Source organism: Leopardus geoffroyi, chromosome C1, assembly GCF_018350155.1.
Source record: "Leopardus geoffroyi isolate Oge1 chromosome C1, O.geoffroyi_Oge1_pat1.0, whole genome shotgun sequence".
NCBI classification, from domain to species: domain Eukaryota; kingdom Metazoa; phylum Chordata; class Mammalia; order Carnivora; family Felidae; genus Leopardus; species Leopardus geoffroyi.
In genome coordinates this window covers 203,254,564-203,270,319 of record NC_059328.1, presented here as the reverse complement: position 1 = coordinate 203,270,319, position 15,756 = coordinate 203,254,564, and the positions used below count along the sequence as shown (strand labels likewise).

The following is a 15,756-nucleotide window of genomic DNA, read 5'->3' as shown; positions in this document are numbered from 1 at the left end:
CCTGCACTTCCCAGGTAATTAATTCCCTTTTAATTGTTTTTCATAGTTAATTCCCTTGACCTAAGCTAGTTTGAGTTGAGTATCTTCATTTGCAATCAAGGTCTGCCCAATACCTGCAAGGCATCAGTTCTCTATTCCCACTCTCACAGAAACTACCATTTATTAAATATAAGCCTGACATAAACTATTGTGCTACATGCTATGCTAAGTGCTTTTCAGGTCTCAGAAGAATCCTCCCCATGGTTCTATGGGGATGTGAATGGTCCTGATAATGGTGCCACTCTCCCAGTGAGAGATGGTGTCCCTTTCCCCTTCCCTTGAATTTTCACTGGTTCTGTGACTTGTGTCGACCAACAGGGAGTGACAGCAATGCTGCGTCACTTCCAAGTCTGGACTGTAAGGAGCTTCTGCCTTCACACTCAGCATGTCCATTTTGAAAGCCAGCCTAGGTAAGAAGTGTAACTAAACCAAGGCCCCCATGCTGTAAGGAAGCCCAAGCGAGCCACATGGAGAGGAGGAGACCCTGGAGGAGCTCTGAGGCACTACTTAGACATATGAGTCAAGCCTCTTAGACTGTTCAGCCTGGCCCAGCCACTGCAGAAGGCAGCCAGGTGAATGACCACAACCATTGGTTCCCGCCATAAGGAGCAGAGCCACCAAGCTGAACTCTGAAAAAAATCCTAACCTAAAGGATCAGGAGAAGTAATTATTCGGGGGTCCTTTGTTATGCAGCAATGGGTAACTGAAACATGATGGTATTCCATTATATAGACAAAGAAACTGAGGCTAACATGCCTGTATTGTAAACTTCTTAGCAGCAGCAGCAGCTTCAAACACAGAGTGCCTGAATCCAAAGCTCATGCTTTGCCTACACACCTAGGCAGTCATTCTCTCCTGCAGTATTTGGACTGTGGGAAAATTGGGGCTCTGAATCCTAGCCATTTGCCTATGCCCCCGCCCCATTCTCTCTGCGGGAAGATGGAGGCATGAGATCCAGCTCTGGAGAACCCAGAACCTCCAACCTTTCCTCCCTGTCCCTGCAGCCTCGACATCAGCTTTCTGAGAAAGAACCAGAAGGGAGGAAATGTGTTTGGGTGCCCGGAGAAACTTGGGACAACTTTGCATCCTCCCCCACTGAGTGTGATTAGAAATGCTGATCGGGGCGGTCTTTTCAATGAAGTTAGTTTTGGTGGTTAAAAAACCTGATGTTACTAATAACATAATCTCATCACATTCTACAGTTTATAAAGTGCTTTAATCCTATGGGCTTGGGTGGCCCTAGAAGCCTACCCTCAAAGTCCCCAAGAATCACAGAAACAGAAGGGCAGATAAAGGTGTCACCCTCCCCAGAGAAGATGAGGGCTGGACTGAGAGCTGAGTACACTACCAGAGGCTTTTGGTCTTCTTTTCCTAGACCTTTTCAGTCTGTCCCTTTAAAGAAGGACAGCTAGGTTTTTCCCAGCTTGCAGATCCAGGCCAGAGATGTTTGACAAGGGTGAACCAGAAGAATCCGCACTCTTCTCCACGGTTGCCAGGAGAACCTAATTCAGTAGGGGAGATAGGGACCTAAGGTGATAACCCCTGAGATGCTAGTTCTATCAAAACCATCTTCCTTTACACACTCCTTCGGAAGCCTGGCCCCATGGTGGCCCCCAGGAGGCCAGCTCCCTCCCAAACTGTGGGCCCAGTCCTATTGGTTTAAATATTTTTATTGATACTAAACTCACCCACCCACCCCATAGCCAGCAGTTCTAAGGCGTCCTGCGTCCAGAGGCCTCGAGTTTGGCTCTTTGCTTTCCATATGGGGGCCAAAGAGCGAGAGGGACTACATAGCCTCCCCCGGGGGCCCTCCAGAGCGCTCCCCCGGGGTGGATGGCCTTCAGCGCCCCTCGCTTTCGTGGGCGGGCGTGTATCTCAAGCCCCCGCCGCCTCACAGTTGGCGGAGGCCTGGGAGATGGACCTTCGCTGCGAGCAGCGGGGCAGCGCCCCCGCCGGAGTCCAGAGGTCCCGCAGATGCCGAGGGGCGCGCGGTTTGGAGAGCCGGGCGGCGCGTCAGAGGCAGAGGCTGAGCTCCTTGCGCACGCGGCAGCGGTGGCACTGCACCACGCAGCACCAGTGGAAGCGACACAGGCAGTTCTCCTCGAGCTGCACGCTCTCCTGGCGGTGCCCGCGGCCGCAGCACAGCAGGTCACAGCCGCTGAGGTCCAGGGCACTGCTGTTGCAGGCGCGGCCGCGCGTGCCCGGCGAGCCGGTGCGCCGGTTGGGAGCGCAGAAGTCGGGCGAGTCGGCGGCGTAGAGCAGGTCGGCGCGGCCCGGCGGCTTAAGAGTGCGGACGGCGGGCAGCAGGGCCTTGCCGTCGTTGGTTCCCATGACACGCGAGGCGCCGTGGAAGCGCTCGAGCAGCCGCGCGCCCACCTCCCGGAACGGGGGCAGCTTCTGCCAGCAGGTTCGCAGCGCGCACGAGCCCGACAGCCCATGGCACTTGCACTCGGTGCGCGTGTGGCTCCGTACGGCCTGCAGGGAGCAAAGGAGCCGGCGGATGCGGACAGATTGGGGGTACGGGGTGGGGGAAAGGTCCAGAGGACCGACAAAAAATTAGATGGGGAGGGTGAGGTGGACGAAAGAGAGAAGAGAGCAGACCAAAACCAAGAGAGCGCAAGGTGGAGAGGAGGAAACCCAGGGAGCAACAGCTCCGAGAGAAGGAAAAATTACAAAGTTGGAAGAGTGAGAGGAGTTGGGGGGAGTGGGGCGCAGTGTGCAGCAGAGATCGCAGGAGGCAAAGTCAGGGAATGGGAGAGAGAGAAAGCAGAACTGATGCTGGGGTGAGAGTCTCCCTAGAGGCAGGGAGGGGTTGCAGCTGTCGTGCTCTATTCCTCCTGCCAACCTCCTTCTGCCAACAGGGCCCCCTCGTTGCTGCCCCTCTCGGCCCCAGACAGGGCTGAGCAGACCCAGCCTCCTGGGCGTCTGACAGGTATGTGGGCCTGTCTGGACATTCCTCTCTGGGCCCCCTCTTACTCCCTGCCTGATGCCTCAGGGCTGAACCCTAGAGGACACAGGATGTGAGGGGTGGTGGGGGGGGGGTCCCTAGAGCATCTTAGAACTAAGGCATAGGTTTCAGGATGGCCGAAGGTGAATGCATTACTGAGAACCAGAATCCAGAACCCCTGCCCCTTATTTGCAATTTGTGCCTGAAGCTGGGGTCTAAGAGTCACAACCCCACTAAGATTTATGGTGTCAGATGACTCAGCAATATCATCTGTGGAAGCTCAGAGTCCAGAGGCCAACCTGAAATGCAGACTTGTGCGCCCCCCTCCCCTTCCCAGGTTTCTTTCCTTCCTCACCCTCCCTCCTGGAAACATCTGACCGAGAGCTGGGGGTGGGGGTGGGGGTGGGGGGACTCCTCCTTGCAGAGGGAAGGGGAGAGGCAGGGCCCAGTCTGGAGTTGGTGGGCAGACAGTTGGCAAATGCCCAGATTCAGTCACAGCTTTCCTGGCCTTTAGCTGACTCCCTCCTACCTTCACCAGCCCTGTCTTTCACACCTTTCCAAGCCTTCCCTGGCCACGTTCTGGCCCTTTTCCCTGGCCTCCCTCACTTCTCCCAACTCCTCCACCTCCAGACCTTTGCCCCAGCTTCTATCTTCTCTTTCTATCCCCAGCTTTTGTCACCCTCCTCTGTCCCTGTGCTGGTAGCCAGATCTCTACCTATCCCAGCCTTTGCCTCACCTGTCGGGTTTCAGAGGTTTGTCTTCCCTACCTGAGGTCCTGAGTCCTCTTCTCTGGGTGTCCCCTCCCCATCCTGCCCACTAGATCACCAGCTCTAGGCCTTCCTAGGCCTCCCAAGGGACTCCCTCTTCTAGGCTGGCCACCTTGCCTCCCACATGCCCATCCACATGCCCCCAGCCAGTCTTCCCAAGTGCGCCCTTTCTGCCTGCTGGCTCCCACACACATTAACATACTCCTGCACATACACGCCCTCATTCGCACCCCCATTTCCTCACACGTCTACAAACACGCTCCCGCACACCCCACCGTCACCCACGTCCACTCACACCTACACACCCCTGCCCATACTCACCAGCCGGCCGGCCTCGTTGTTGTGCAGTTGCACCAACGCACGGATGTCTCCGCGTCCCCGCTTGTGCCGCGCGTCCATAAAGAGCCTCGACTTCTCGTCCCCGAAGTCCACGTCGTCGCCGCAGCCCCCCCACTCCCAGGCGGCGCTGCCGTCGGGGGAGCCGGCGGGGCCGGGGGGCCCAGGGGTGCCGGGCAGGCCCGGGGGACGCGGCGGGGCCCGCCCTCGGGGCGCCTGGCAGCCGCACTGCAGCAGCTCGCCCATGGAGCAGGCCTGTGTGACGGCGTGGCTGGCGCCCGCGGCCGTTATAGCGAACACGAAGGCCGTCTCCCGGATGTCTGCGGGCCGGGCGCAGGGTGGGGGAAGTCAGCCCGGCAGGACCGAGGCTGGGTCCCCGGGGGTGGCGGCGAGGGGGGAGGCGCTGCGGTGGGCGAGGCAGCATGGCTGGGAGGCAGGGTCGGGACAGGGTACCCACAGACCGGCGGGAGAGGTGGGGCTCCCGCAGCCGCCCCCCCCAACCCCCCCTCTCCTCTGATCCCCGAAAAGAAAAAGCAGCCTCCCCAGGTGCTCTCCCCACACTGACCCTGCTGCAGGATGCGCCCGAAGGCCTTGCTGTGGCTGGAGCAGTTCCAGCGGCGGAATCGGAACTGGAACTGGCACTCCCGCACCCCGAGCCGGGCGCCCCGGGCTAGCTCCGCCACCACCTCTGGCTCGGCCTGGCACAACTCAGCCTGCCGCCCTGCCAGCCGCCGCGCTTTCCTGCAGATGCTGGTAGGATCCATGACCAAGGGGCTGCCCACCGCCCTGGAAAGCAAAGAACAGCACGTCCAAGATATGACTCAAAGGGCTGGGGCGGGGGCGGGGGCGGGGAGGGAGGCCAGTCCTGCTCAGCCCACCTGAGCACCTAGCTGGTGCTGGGACGCGCCTCTTCTCTCCCCCCACCCCAGCTGAGTGTGGGATTGTCCCATCTGGTTCTCTTACTGTCCCATGTCCCCTTTCACTAGAGTTGAGACCAAAATTGCTATAGAGCAAGGATTCAGCCTTATCCTTCTGTGCACATCTTCATTAATAAGTCCTTCTAGGAATTTGACTCAAGGTGAGCCAAAAGGGAGACAAAGAACAGGCCTGACCCCAAAGGGTGATGAAGCTCAGTTTCTCCTTCTGTAAAATGGGAAGGTTGGGCTTTGATCCCTAAGGTGGGCCCTTGCACGAGGATATCCTCTATCTCTCTGAGCTGGAGAGCAGAAGGAAGTAGCTGGGGGACCGAGTCTCTGAAGCATTATGGTGAAGTAAGTGACACTACCCTTCCGTTCCAGGGTTTGTGACTTTTTTAGAGCAGGATGGCCGGCAAGGCAGGCCAGGCCCTGACGTCACTGGTTGTGACCTAACTGGTTTGGGGAAGGGGAATGCCTGTTTGGCTTGGTGTGGGTAAAGACCGAATGGGAAGTTCCACGCACTTCCAGAAATCCTTCCGTTCCCAGCCTTCATTCCACCTAAGGAGAGGGCTGTTATTTGGTTTCCATAGACCAGACCCCTGAAGGTTAAGGTAACCCGCAGCTGAGTGGAACTCCTTGAATCAGATCGCTCTTATTTGATGAACGCTTAGCTGAGGTCCCTGTGCTGCAGGAATGAGTGGGCGGAGCACTTGGACCTGAGAGTAATTTGAGATCACACAAAAACCCTTCAGCAGAGGACAGAAAAAGACTCCGGGTGGGGAGAAGTAGCACCAGGAGATAGAAAATGTCGAGGAAAATGGTAGGAGATAGGTGCCAAAGGTCAAGGTGGCCTACTTTTCATTTTAGCCTTCACGCCCATCGGCCCCCCTGTCCCCATTTGCTCCACAAGAACAGGCTGCCCAGGCATGTTCTGGCCCCACAACAATGAGATGTAATGGGCTTGAACAGCAGCAAGAAGAATTTAGGTCTTAAGGTAGAACTTCTCAACTCTGGGGAGCGAGATGCTTAAAGAGGCCTCTGCAAGAAGATGTGTAAGTTCAGTTCTTTCTAAGGTCTCCTCCTCCCCCCCCCCAACACACACACCCCACCCCATCAGATCATTGTCAGCCTCCCCACCCAAGGAGTCCTGGAGCCAAAATTCTTTTCTCAGTGAAGAGTTATAGTCCAGACTCCTTCCTCCATGCTTAGGACCTGACCATCACTGCATTCCAACTGCAGCCTGGAAAGGTCCAGCCCCAGCCCATTCCCAACCCTAGAAAAGTGGTGGATGGAGCAGCGGATAGTGTGTGCCATGGATAGGGCAGCACAAGGTGGTTCCCAGTGGCCCAGTGACCACAAGGGTTTATCAGTCTCTTTCTCTCTCTCCGTGTATCATCGATCCTCCCCTACCCCCATCCGTTTATCCACCTCATTACAAAAAGGATTTGAGAAGGCTTCCGGCATGGTTATATAGGGTCAGTAGATAAGACTATGAGCACCTTGGGAGTTAGAACTGACATTTTCTTTTGTTTCCTGTGGCAGATTTTTAGGTGCTTAATTCGTATTTCCCCCAATTTTTGTTATGAAAATGTGCAAATGATTACTATAATACTACAATATTACAAATGATTATTCTAATACTACAAGGAACGCCATTTAATCCATGTTTTTGAATGACTGAATGAATGAATGCATGAGCCTTCTAAGGAGAATGTCCTCATTTGAGTCCAGGCCCTTGTCCACATGAGATTCCATGACTGCTAATCAGCTTCCTCTCTCTCCACCCCTCCTCTGCCCACCCCCCACTGGATGCAGAGGCAGGGAAGCAGGCCTCCCCATGACTGTCCAGCTCCTTTCCCGCCACCTGATTGTCCAGGCCTCCACCTGGGAGTCTGGGGCTCTGCAAACTCTTCTTCCCCAAATCACCCCACCCCCCATGCCACTAAGCTCCCCAGTCTCTCTTCCCAGCCCTGCCCTCTGCTAACTCCCTAATTTCCCAAGGTTCACTGGTTTTATCCTCTCAAGGTTACTCTGACCCCATCCCTCTCCTCTCCCTCCTCCTGCCCTAGGGAAGCAAGAGAGGGTGGGGGTATGCAGGGAGAAAAGCAAAAACCTCCTGACCTTGTCTGCTTGCCAGGGGCTAGAGATAGGAGAGAAATCGGGAGGAGCAGGAAGGGTAGGGCCCTCCCGGAGGTGGGGCCAGCCCTTTGCAGGGTTGAGGGGCTGCCCCAGAGTCAGTTGCTGGTCCGGGTCTGGCTCCCCAGGCTGGCTTGCTGCCTGGGAACAAGGCTTGTTTACAAGCTGGTCAGGAGGAGGGATGGGCAGTAGTAGCAGCTAGAATCCCAAGGGACCAGCTTGCTCCCTGCCCTCCTGTCCTCGCTCCCATCCCCAAGTCACAGGAAAGGAAAGTCCAGAAGAGGAGTGGGGGTGGGGGGGTAGGGCATCAGGCAAAACATCAAGCGTCACCTCTGCACCCTGGTCTCTGTCAACTCTGGGTGAGCTGAGCCACTGTGGGCAAGTCAGCTCTCTCTCCGCGCTTCAGAAACAGGAGAAGTTGCCCGAGAAGCTCCCTTGTCCCCTCCAAGTTAACACTGGACATAACATCAAGAAATAACTCCCCCATCTCCCCTCTTTCTTTACCCTCCTTTCTTCCCTTCTGCTTCCTTAGGGAATCAACTCTGCTTTTTTGGCCTCTGAGTCAGCATTGGCCTGGGGTCAACCCAGAGAAGATGTACCCTTTTGGGAGCATCTGCTTGTTTGGGGAGCTAAGCACAGTGGTGTAGGAGTTATATAATATATAGCAGGTAGGATCTGAGATCCTAATCAAATAGCCATTCCTGGGCATAGAAAAAATGAGGCTAGTCCTAAAGGAAATCTTGCAGACAAGAAGGGACAGGCCTAAGGTTGGCCATTCTAACTGGCTTGGCAGATGCCAAAATCTCCCTCCCAGGACCTTGGTTGGTAGAATCGATAGCCAAGTGAGGTGGCGTTAGGGACAGCCAGCTCCTACTGGCAACATCTGTAGCTCTAAGCCCTGGGGGCCCCAGGTTCTGGCCTCACCTACCTTTCCATCTCCAGATTCAGAGGGCCAAAGGGAATGCCAGAAACCATCTACTCCTACTCTAGCCACTTCACCCCCATTATACAGACGAACATCTGAGGAAAGAGGTGGCTGACCTTGGCCACTCAATGGAGGAATCCGTACTTCAAGAAGTTTAGGTGAATGTTATTTTTTAAGTTTATTTGTTTATTTGGAGAAAGAGAGGGAGCATGTGTGTGTGTGGGGAAGGGGCTGTCAGCTCAGGGCCCCACAGAGGGCTCGAACTCATGAACCAAACCTTGTGATCATGACCAGAGCCGAAATCGAGAATCAGACGCTCAACCAACTGAGCCACCCAGGCGCCTCTGGGTGAATCTCTTTAAAACCAAAGGGACTGGAGGGAATGAACACGTGGGGTTTCGGAAGAGCTGAGATGCCCTCGCACACCATCCTCCACGCAGCCCTTCTGCCAAGCAGGGTTGGCTCACTGCATCCATCCCAGATTACACCTCCAGCTTTCTGGACTCAGAGCTACCCCCTCCCAATCCCTAAGTCATCAAAATCACACCCGGCATCTTTCCGAGCTCACCTCAGATCCCTGTCGCCCCTGAGCCCAGCCCTCACTGACCACCCCTCCCCCCCATCACCTCAGGTGTCGCTCATCTGGGGGTGCTCATTATCCTGCCAGTGGCGTAACTATTTTGTCGTGTCGCCCTGTCTTCTCTCTCCACTTGGGTGAAAGACACACTAAAGACAAAGATCTCACGCGGAAGCACGATGTCATTCGTGGCACACGTGCAGAGTCTGGGGAGTCTGTGACTTGGGTTTCGATCTGGGCTCCGCCATTTGCTTCTCCTAAGACATCAGCAAGTCCCTTGCATGTGAAGTGGGCACTTAATATTTGTTGAATGAATGAGACCTGACCTTCGCAACCTCAGTGTCCATGACCGTCAAATGGGAATCATGATACCTGATAACTTCCCTGGTACACATGAGAAGAGCCTGCCCAGACGGTGAGCTCTAGCAAAGTGCTTTTTGTCCTCCCATTCACACCCCCATTCATGTCTTGGGCCTGCACAGAGCAGGGCAAATGGTAGGAGTGCAGGCAGCTGTTTGTGGATTCACGAGAACACCCTTTTCTCCAGCTGTCTGCCCTGACTTCTCAGCTGGGATCGCTGTGTTCCTTCCTCCCTCACCGGCCCTGCCTGTGAACCAGAAGCACCCTCCGGGACCCTCCCCTTCCCCAGAGAGCACTCCTGAGTGGATTATGGAGGCCAAGGAGATCACAGACCCTTTTGGTGCCCGACTTCCTCTGAAGGGCCTCCTGGCCAGCCACCCTCTATTTCCTCACACTCCCCACCCCCAGGGTCCTTAGTCTGACCCCCACCTCCTAGGAGCCAGCAGAGGGAGCCCTGAGCCCTGGGGCTGTGGGTGGGGGCTGTATGGGGGTGGGGAGGTGGGTGGTGGAGAAGGGGCAGAAAAATGTTGCCTGACGGCTGCTGAGGCGGCTGGGCCCGGGCCTGTGCCCGCCCGCCTGTCCTGTCCTGCTCTGTCTAACTCGATAATTACTGTTCCCCATCCCCCAGCCACTACCCCCACCCCAAACACCACATCAAAGCCAGTGATGCCCCAGCTCCATTAACCCCTGCCTCCCCACCGCCCACCAGATACCCCATTCCACCCCTCTCCCACGCTGGCCCAATTTGGTTCCCTCTGCCCCATCCTGGACACTGTCCTTCCCACCTCCTCACGCTGCTCTCCTTCTCATGGCTCTTGGAAGAGGCAGGGGCTTTCCCTTCCCTGATGAACGTCACCAGTCAAGAGGGCTTCCTACTGGTCAGGGCTGTGGGAGGCAAAGGAGTGGACACATTGACCGCCCCCCCCCCCCCCAAACACGCACTGAATTCTCTAAGGAGATTCTGTCATGTGTCTTCTGCTCTCCCATAGTGAGGTGGGGAGCACCCATGTGAAGGTGGAGGTGGGGAGCAAAAAGGGCCTGTGGAAGGCCCTGTACCCCTTTCCTGACCGCACCCCCCCCACCCCTCACTGCACGCAGGGATGAGGTACTCAGCAGGAGGTAGACTCCCAGCCCTAGTGCTCACTGCCTGCATTCTGGATGGCCTGAGGCAAGTCCCCTCCAGTTCCTGGACTTTGCTGGACTTCTAACCATAAGTGAAATGATTGGCCTAGATGATCTCCAAGTCCTTTCTAGATCTAATTTCTAATTTCTGGCTTAAATGGAGGGCTTGGAGCTGGAGGAACCAGCTTTGGGGGCCAGGTGGAAAACCGGAGCTCCCTCCCAGCGACCTTTTCCCTCCCTCAGCTCCTCCTCAGGTGGATCAGGGGAAGCACCCAAGGTCTCGCCCCACCCCGCCTCCGGCAGGAAGGAGGACATAGGCTAGAGGGCGCTCTGCCCAGTCCCTAGGGACAGGCTTCTGTGTTCCCTAGCGCCTCCGGCTCCGGCTGGCCAGGCGCCCTGCTGCTGCCAGCCTGACCCCGGCCCCGGCTTCCCCACCCCGCCCTCGCCTCATCCCCTCCACAGCTGCATTTCTCCATCAAAGTACACATTCTGGAATCCCCCTCGCTGGGCCCTGGTGATCAAACTTCCCACTGACCTCCCCCCACCAACTCCTGGCTTCTGATGAGAACAGGGCAGGAGGGGGCTGCCCCCCCCTCCAGGAAATGTCACAGTGCCAGGGCTCTGGTGGGCTTGGGGCATGCTCTGGCCCAGATAGAGCCAGCCTCCTTTTGCCCCTGCCCTTTTCTGCTCACAGCCCCATTGTCTCCCTCCAGGGGAAGCTGCCAAGGCGGGAGGCCTGGAGGGGGGTACTGGGTGGCCACCCCACCCCAGTTCCCACCCCGCCGGGAGCTTGGTGGGGGCCAGGAATAGGACTGCCCACAAAGGGTCAGATAAAGACAGGATGGAGGAGGATGGCCAAGCCCAGCCTGGGGTGGAGGGGGGATCCCAGCTGGAAAACCTGGGTGTCATGAAGAAGCCTGGGTCCTTTCCCTGACTCCCTGTGGGGCCAGAGATGAGGTTGTCCTAGGCCTCTGGTTCCTGTTTCCTTTCCATAATGGGGGAGGGGGAGGGGGGGGAGCGGAGAAAGCCAAGATGAGATGGGGGAAGGGAGTGAGACTGGGTGGTATTTTTGCTAGTGGAGCAAGGGGGGAGGGTTGGTTTCTTTCATAGAAAATATAAAACAGAAAGAGGAAAGAGGAAGAGAGAAGGGAGATTGATTTGATCTATTCTGTGAGAGTGAGCTATTTTCCACATGCACTGATTGAGAGCATAAATAAAGATGGGTCAGACATTGAGGAGAACTTCCTGGGGGAGGGTGGGAGGGGCTCAGAGAGCAGGCTGGTGGGGTGGGCGCTGGTGACCAGGAAGCCACAGACTTTCTTTCTCTGCCTCGGTCTCAAAATGGGATCTGTCGGGGCCAGGGCACATGCTGGATGGCCTGCAGGCAGTGGGCTGGACAAGATGACCTCAAGAGAGCCTGGCCAATGTCCTGGAATCTGGGATTCTGTGATTTACAAAGATATGGTTACAGATGGGAGAGAGACAGACAGAGAGGCCGGAGGCAGAGTTTAGAAAGCATGCATTGCATGGAGGGGGAATGAGGGGGAGGGGGAAAGGAAGCGGAAGGGAGACTTTTCTGGAACCTGGAGCCAGGTACCTGAGCCTATTCCAGGCCCTGGATCATTCCCCTACAGGAGCCTCCTTTCCTAATCAGGACAATCCAGTCACTCAGCGTTCCTGGGGTCCTCTCTGTTCCCACCCTGGAGGCTATTAGCATGTCAGGATGGTGTGCAGGGCTGCTGCTTCCCTGCCTACTGCTAGAGCTCCAGCCCGGCTAGCATTCTCTGAGAAGCAGGGAAAAGAGGGCCAGCCAGCAGGTCAAAGAGCGACCTGGAAGCCCCTAGCCTGATAAAGTTACTAGCCTAAGTGAAGCTGGGGTAAAGGGCAGTGTAGGGGTGGGGGGTGGGCAAAGAGTGACAGGAGCCTTAGGCCACCAGGGATGCTGGGTCCAGCCCACCAGCCCAAGCCTGATCTCAGAGAGCAATGGTAGGATGGGGTGGGGACAAGAGTGTCAGTAAGTAGAGTCAAAGATCCCAAGAAAGGAATCTGGGCTCAGGCCAAAGGAATGAAGTGTCAGAAACAGACAGAGGAGAGTGAGGGGGCCAGTGCAGGTGGGAGAGGCAGGTTCTCTGTGGGAAGCATCTGAGCGAGGCAGTTGCTGGACACCTTATCACCCCAGCCTCTCACTCTTCACCCAGCTTGCTCTGCAGCTGCAGCCATGAAGGCCCCTGTGTTCTCCTACACCTGCCCTCCTCACCTCCTCCCCCACTCCCTGCTTCCCAGCTTCAGGGTCAGTCTCCAAGGGACCAGACCTCTCTCCCTCTGGCTTGTCACCCACCCACCAGCCCCTCTTGAACAAAAGAACCCCCACAATACAAGCCCCAGGAAGGTGAAGCAACCAATTCAGCAACATTCCACAATACTTCCCCAGCACCTTTAGCCTCCAGGGCCCAAAGACAAAGGCTCTGACTTCCCGGAGCAGGGAAGAGAGACCACAGAGGGGATGGTTGTCAGTAAAACGCAGTAACTGGCATGGCTGTCCCATGCATGGGGTGCAGTAGGAACACACAGAAGGCAAGGGAGGAAAGACAAAAAGACAGTGTCGTGGAAGATGTGCTGTTCTAACTGGAAAGATGACAATGAGCTGGATAAATGGAAAAGGAGAGGAGGGAGGGCGGCTACCATCTGGGAGAGACCTCTGACCCCATACCTTGAGAAAGGGCAAAATTAGAAATGTGTGTCTGGGAAACAAGACAGAGATTCTTTTACAAAGTTTTGCTTGGGACTCTTGGAATTTTAAATTTAAATTAATCCTTTTCACCCCTACAAACTCTAGCCTGGAAAACCTGCAGCGTGGAGGAGGAGACTTACACTTATGGATGGAGCACCTCCCAGCGTCAGATCATTTTGTAGATCCTCCCATTTAATCCTCCTATCTAGCTTACCAGGTAGGGGGACTCTTTCCCAGTTTTAAAGTTGAGACATTGAGGCGCAGGGAGAAGTGAGTTGCCCAAGGTCACAGACTTATTGTGGGCCGAGATTAGATCTCAGGTCTGTCTATTTCAAAACTGACACAGCATTATACCAAGCCAGGATCGAAGGACGCATGTTCCCTGGCCGGGACCTGGGTCATCCTCGATTTGCTCCCTCATTGACACCTCCAAGGGACATCTCTCCCGCATCACGAAAGAGGGATAGCAGCCAGCAGCTCCCTGTGTGGGCATCCAGCTCTCTATCTCCCGGGGGGGGGGGGGGAGAAGGATCTGCCTGCCCCACCCCTCCATCCAAATGGGGGGGGGGGGAGGGTGGAAGAAGAGCGGAGGATAGGGAATCCAGCCAATGACATGGCCCTATGCAAATAGAGCAGACCCTGCTTTCTTAGGATTGGCTGACGCATCAGCGGTATTGTCCAAGTCCCTCCTCTTTAAACTCTGATCTATTCCAGGCGGGTCTTTGCAGCTCCAGAGAGACTAGGAAGGAAAAGAAAGTCTCCGGGATCCGGATCTCTGAGAGGTCTCGACCCGGCACCCACCTTTCCAGTTGCTGTCCATCCCCAAGGCTCAAAGTTCCCGCGACCTTAGCTGCGTAGGTGTCTGCTCTAGCTAGGGCCCGGTCTGGAGGCCAGGTCTGGGAAGACGTCCCCATCTCCTGGCTGGCCAGGCCTCCCTCTCTTCCACCACGACCCTTCACGATTCTCAGTACCTCCCGAGCTGCATTTTTTTCATTTCTGACCCCCCACATCTGGAAGGGTCGGAGCCTAGGTCCCTTTCCTGTCTTTCCTCCTCTTCTTTGCTCTGGGGGAAGGATGTAGGGAAAACCGCGGTCCTGACTCAGTTTCCCTTTACGTTTTTTCCCCGCCACTACCATCCACTTTGAAGTAGCACTCAGCTTCTCAGCGAGAAGCTGGTGGGTTGTTGAGCAAAGTAAGGCGGGGAAGAGACAGCTGTTGGACCTTCCCTGCTTTGTGGCTTACCACCTTGTTCTTCTCTTTCCCACAAATCCAGTCCTCCTCCCCTAAATCCAGGGCCCTCCTCACACACTCTTTTCTTTGGATCTCTCACTGCAGATCCTCCCGCTGTCTACCCGGTAGCTCTTTCCTACCCGCGTGCCAGTTCCTTGAGGACCTGGATTGAGCGCATAACCGGAGGGGGTTGAAAGAGAGTGGGGAGGGTGTGTAGCACAAGGTAGGAGGAAATACAATAGAATGTGCGGGGTGTGGGTTGAGGAACATCTGAGTGGCAGTTTAGAAGTGGCCCAGGCGGTGTCTGGCAGGAGAGCGGCACGCACCTCCCGGCACCTCCCCAGCTGCCCTAGGGCTGGGTTCCCGCTCGCTCGCTCGCAGGTACTGCCCAGAAGCAGCGGGACCGCGTTTCTGAGCCACCCGCCACCCCTCCCCGCCAGTCAGTCCCGAAGTCCTCACCCTTGAGCTTCAGTAGCCACACGGGGACAGCCAGCCCGACACAGCACTCACCACCACAGTCCGCCGACGTGCGCGGGACACAGGAGCAGCAGCAGCAGCAGCCCGAGGAGGGAGGGCGCGGGCGGCAGCATCGTGAGCGCTCTACCGCGGGCCGGTGCGGTCAGGGGGCGAGGCTGCGGGGCCAGCCGGTGCGCGCGGCGGCGCGGGCTTCAGGGCGAGCGCGGCTACGGCGGCGGCGGCGGCCGGGAGGCGATGGCTCCGGCGGCGGCGGGGGGGCCCATCGCGGGCGAGGAGGGCGCGGCGGAGGCGGAGAGCGGACGGGGCAGCCAGCGCCTGTGTCTCCCGCCGAGCTCGCTCGGGAGAAGAAATCAGAGCCGGGGGCGGGGGTGGGAGGGGAGCTGGGCCCAGGCGGGGGCGGGGGCCAGGGGGGCCGTGGGGTGGCAGTTGCGACAGTCAGGCGGCGGGACTCTCGGGAGGGAGCCGTGCGCCCCGGGGCTGGAGGCGCGGAGCTCCGCGGAGGGCGGGTGCGAGGTCCCGGGGCGGGGCCCGAGCGCGCCGGTGGCTGCGGGACCCGCCTGCCTCGCCCCTTCGCTTTGCCTCTCTCGGACTGGGAGACCCCGCCGCCTCCCAGAGTCGGGGGCAACGAGGGGCGGGGAAGTAGGGTGGAGAGGGGTAAGGGGGGGGGTGAAGAGGAGCTGGGGAATGGGGGACGGGCTGGAAGGGAGACGTTTGACAGGTTTGTTGACTGTAAAGAGAGAAAACTTCCCAGGAATGAGGGAGTTGGGGGGGTGGGGGCGGTGGTTCGGAGGGAGATGCTGGAGAGGGGGCCGGGAGAGGAAGTCTGCCTGGGGCGCTGGGTGCTCCGGGAAGGGGTGTCGAACTCTACCGTCTGCCGGGCGGACTCTGGAGGGGTCACCCCTTACCGGCCCCGCCTCCGCGCCGCACGCCCCTTTCTCAGCCTTTCCCCAGGAAAGGAGGAAGCCCCAGGCCTCCGCTCTCGCTCCCCCAGCCACCCCGCCTCTTCGAGCCCGCGTTCGGGGAGGGGGGTGGAGGGCTGCGAAGGGCAGATTAGACAGCAAGAGGAACCTCTTGATGGCCTGCGCTCAAGCGCTCGCACGTGTAAGCGAGCGATAGAGCTGAGGTTGCAGTCTGGAGAGAGATTAGTGGAGGCAGAACTCAGGGCAGCCGGGCCTCGCGTGTCCGCGGGTGC

General features: G+C 57.4%; 1 protein-coding gene across 1 annotated transcript; it reads right to left on the bottom strand.

The window, feature by feature from the left end:
- Window positions 1-1,236: 1,236 nt before the first annotated feature.
- Window positions 1,237-14,770, bottom strand: WNT6 (Wnt family member 6). Its single transcript, XM_045481290.1, has 4 exons — window positions 14,598-14,770; window positions 4,655-4,875; window positions 4,075-4,409; window positions 1,237-2,514 (listed from the first exon to the last, which is right to left on the bottom strand). The coding sequence occupies exons 1-4, from the start codon at window positions 14,675-14,677 to the stop codon at window positions 2,053-2,055; spliced, it is 1,098 nt and encodes a 365-aa protein (XP_045337246.1). The 5' UTR covers window positions 14,678-14,770; the 3' UTR covers window positions 1,237-2,052.
- Window positions 14,771-15,756: the final 986 nt, after the last annotated feature.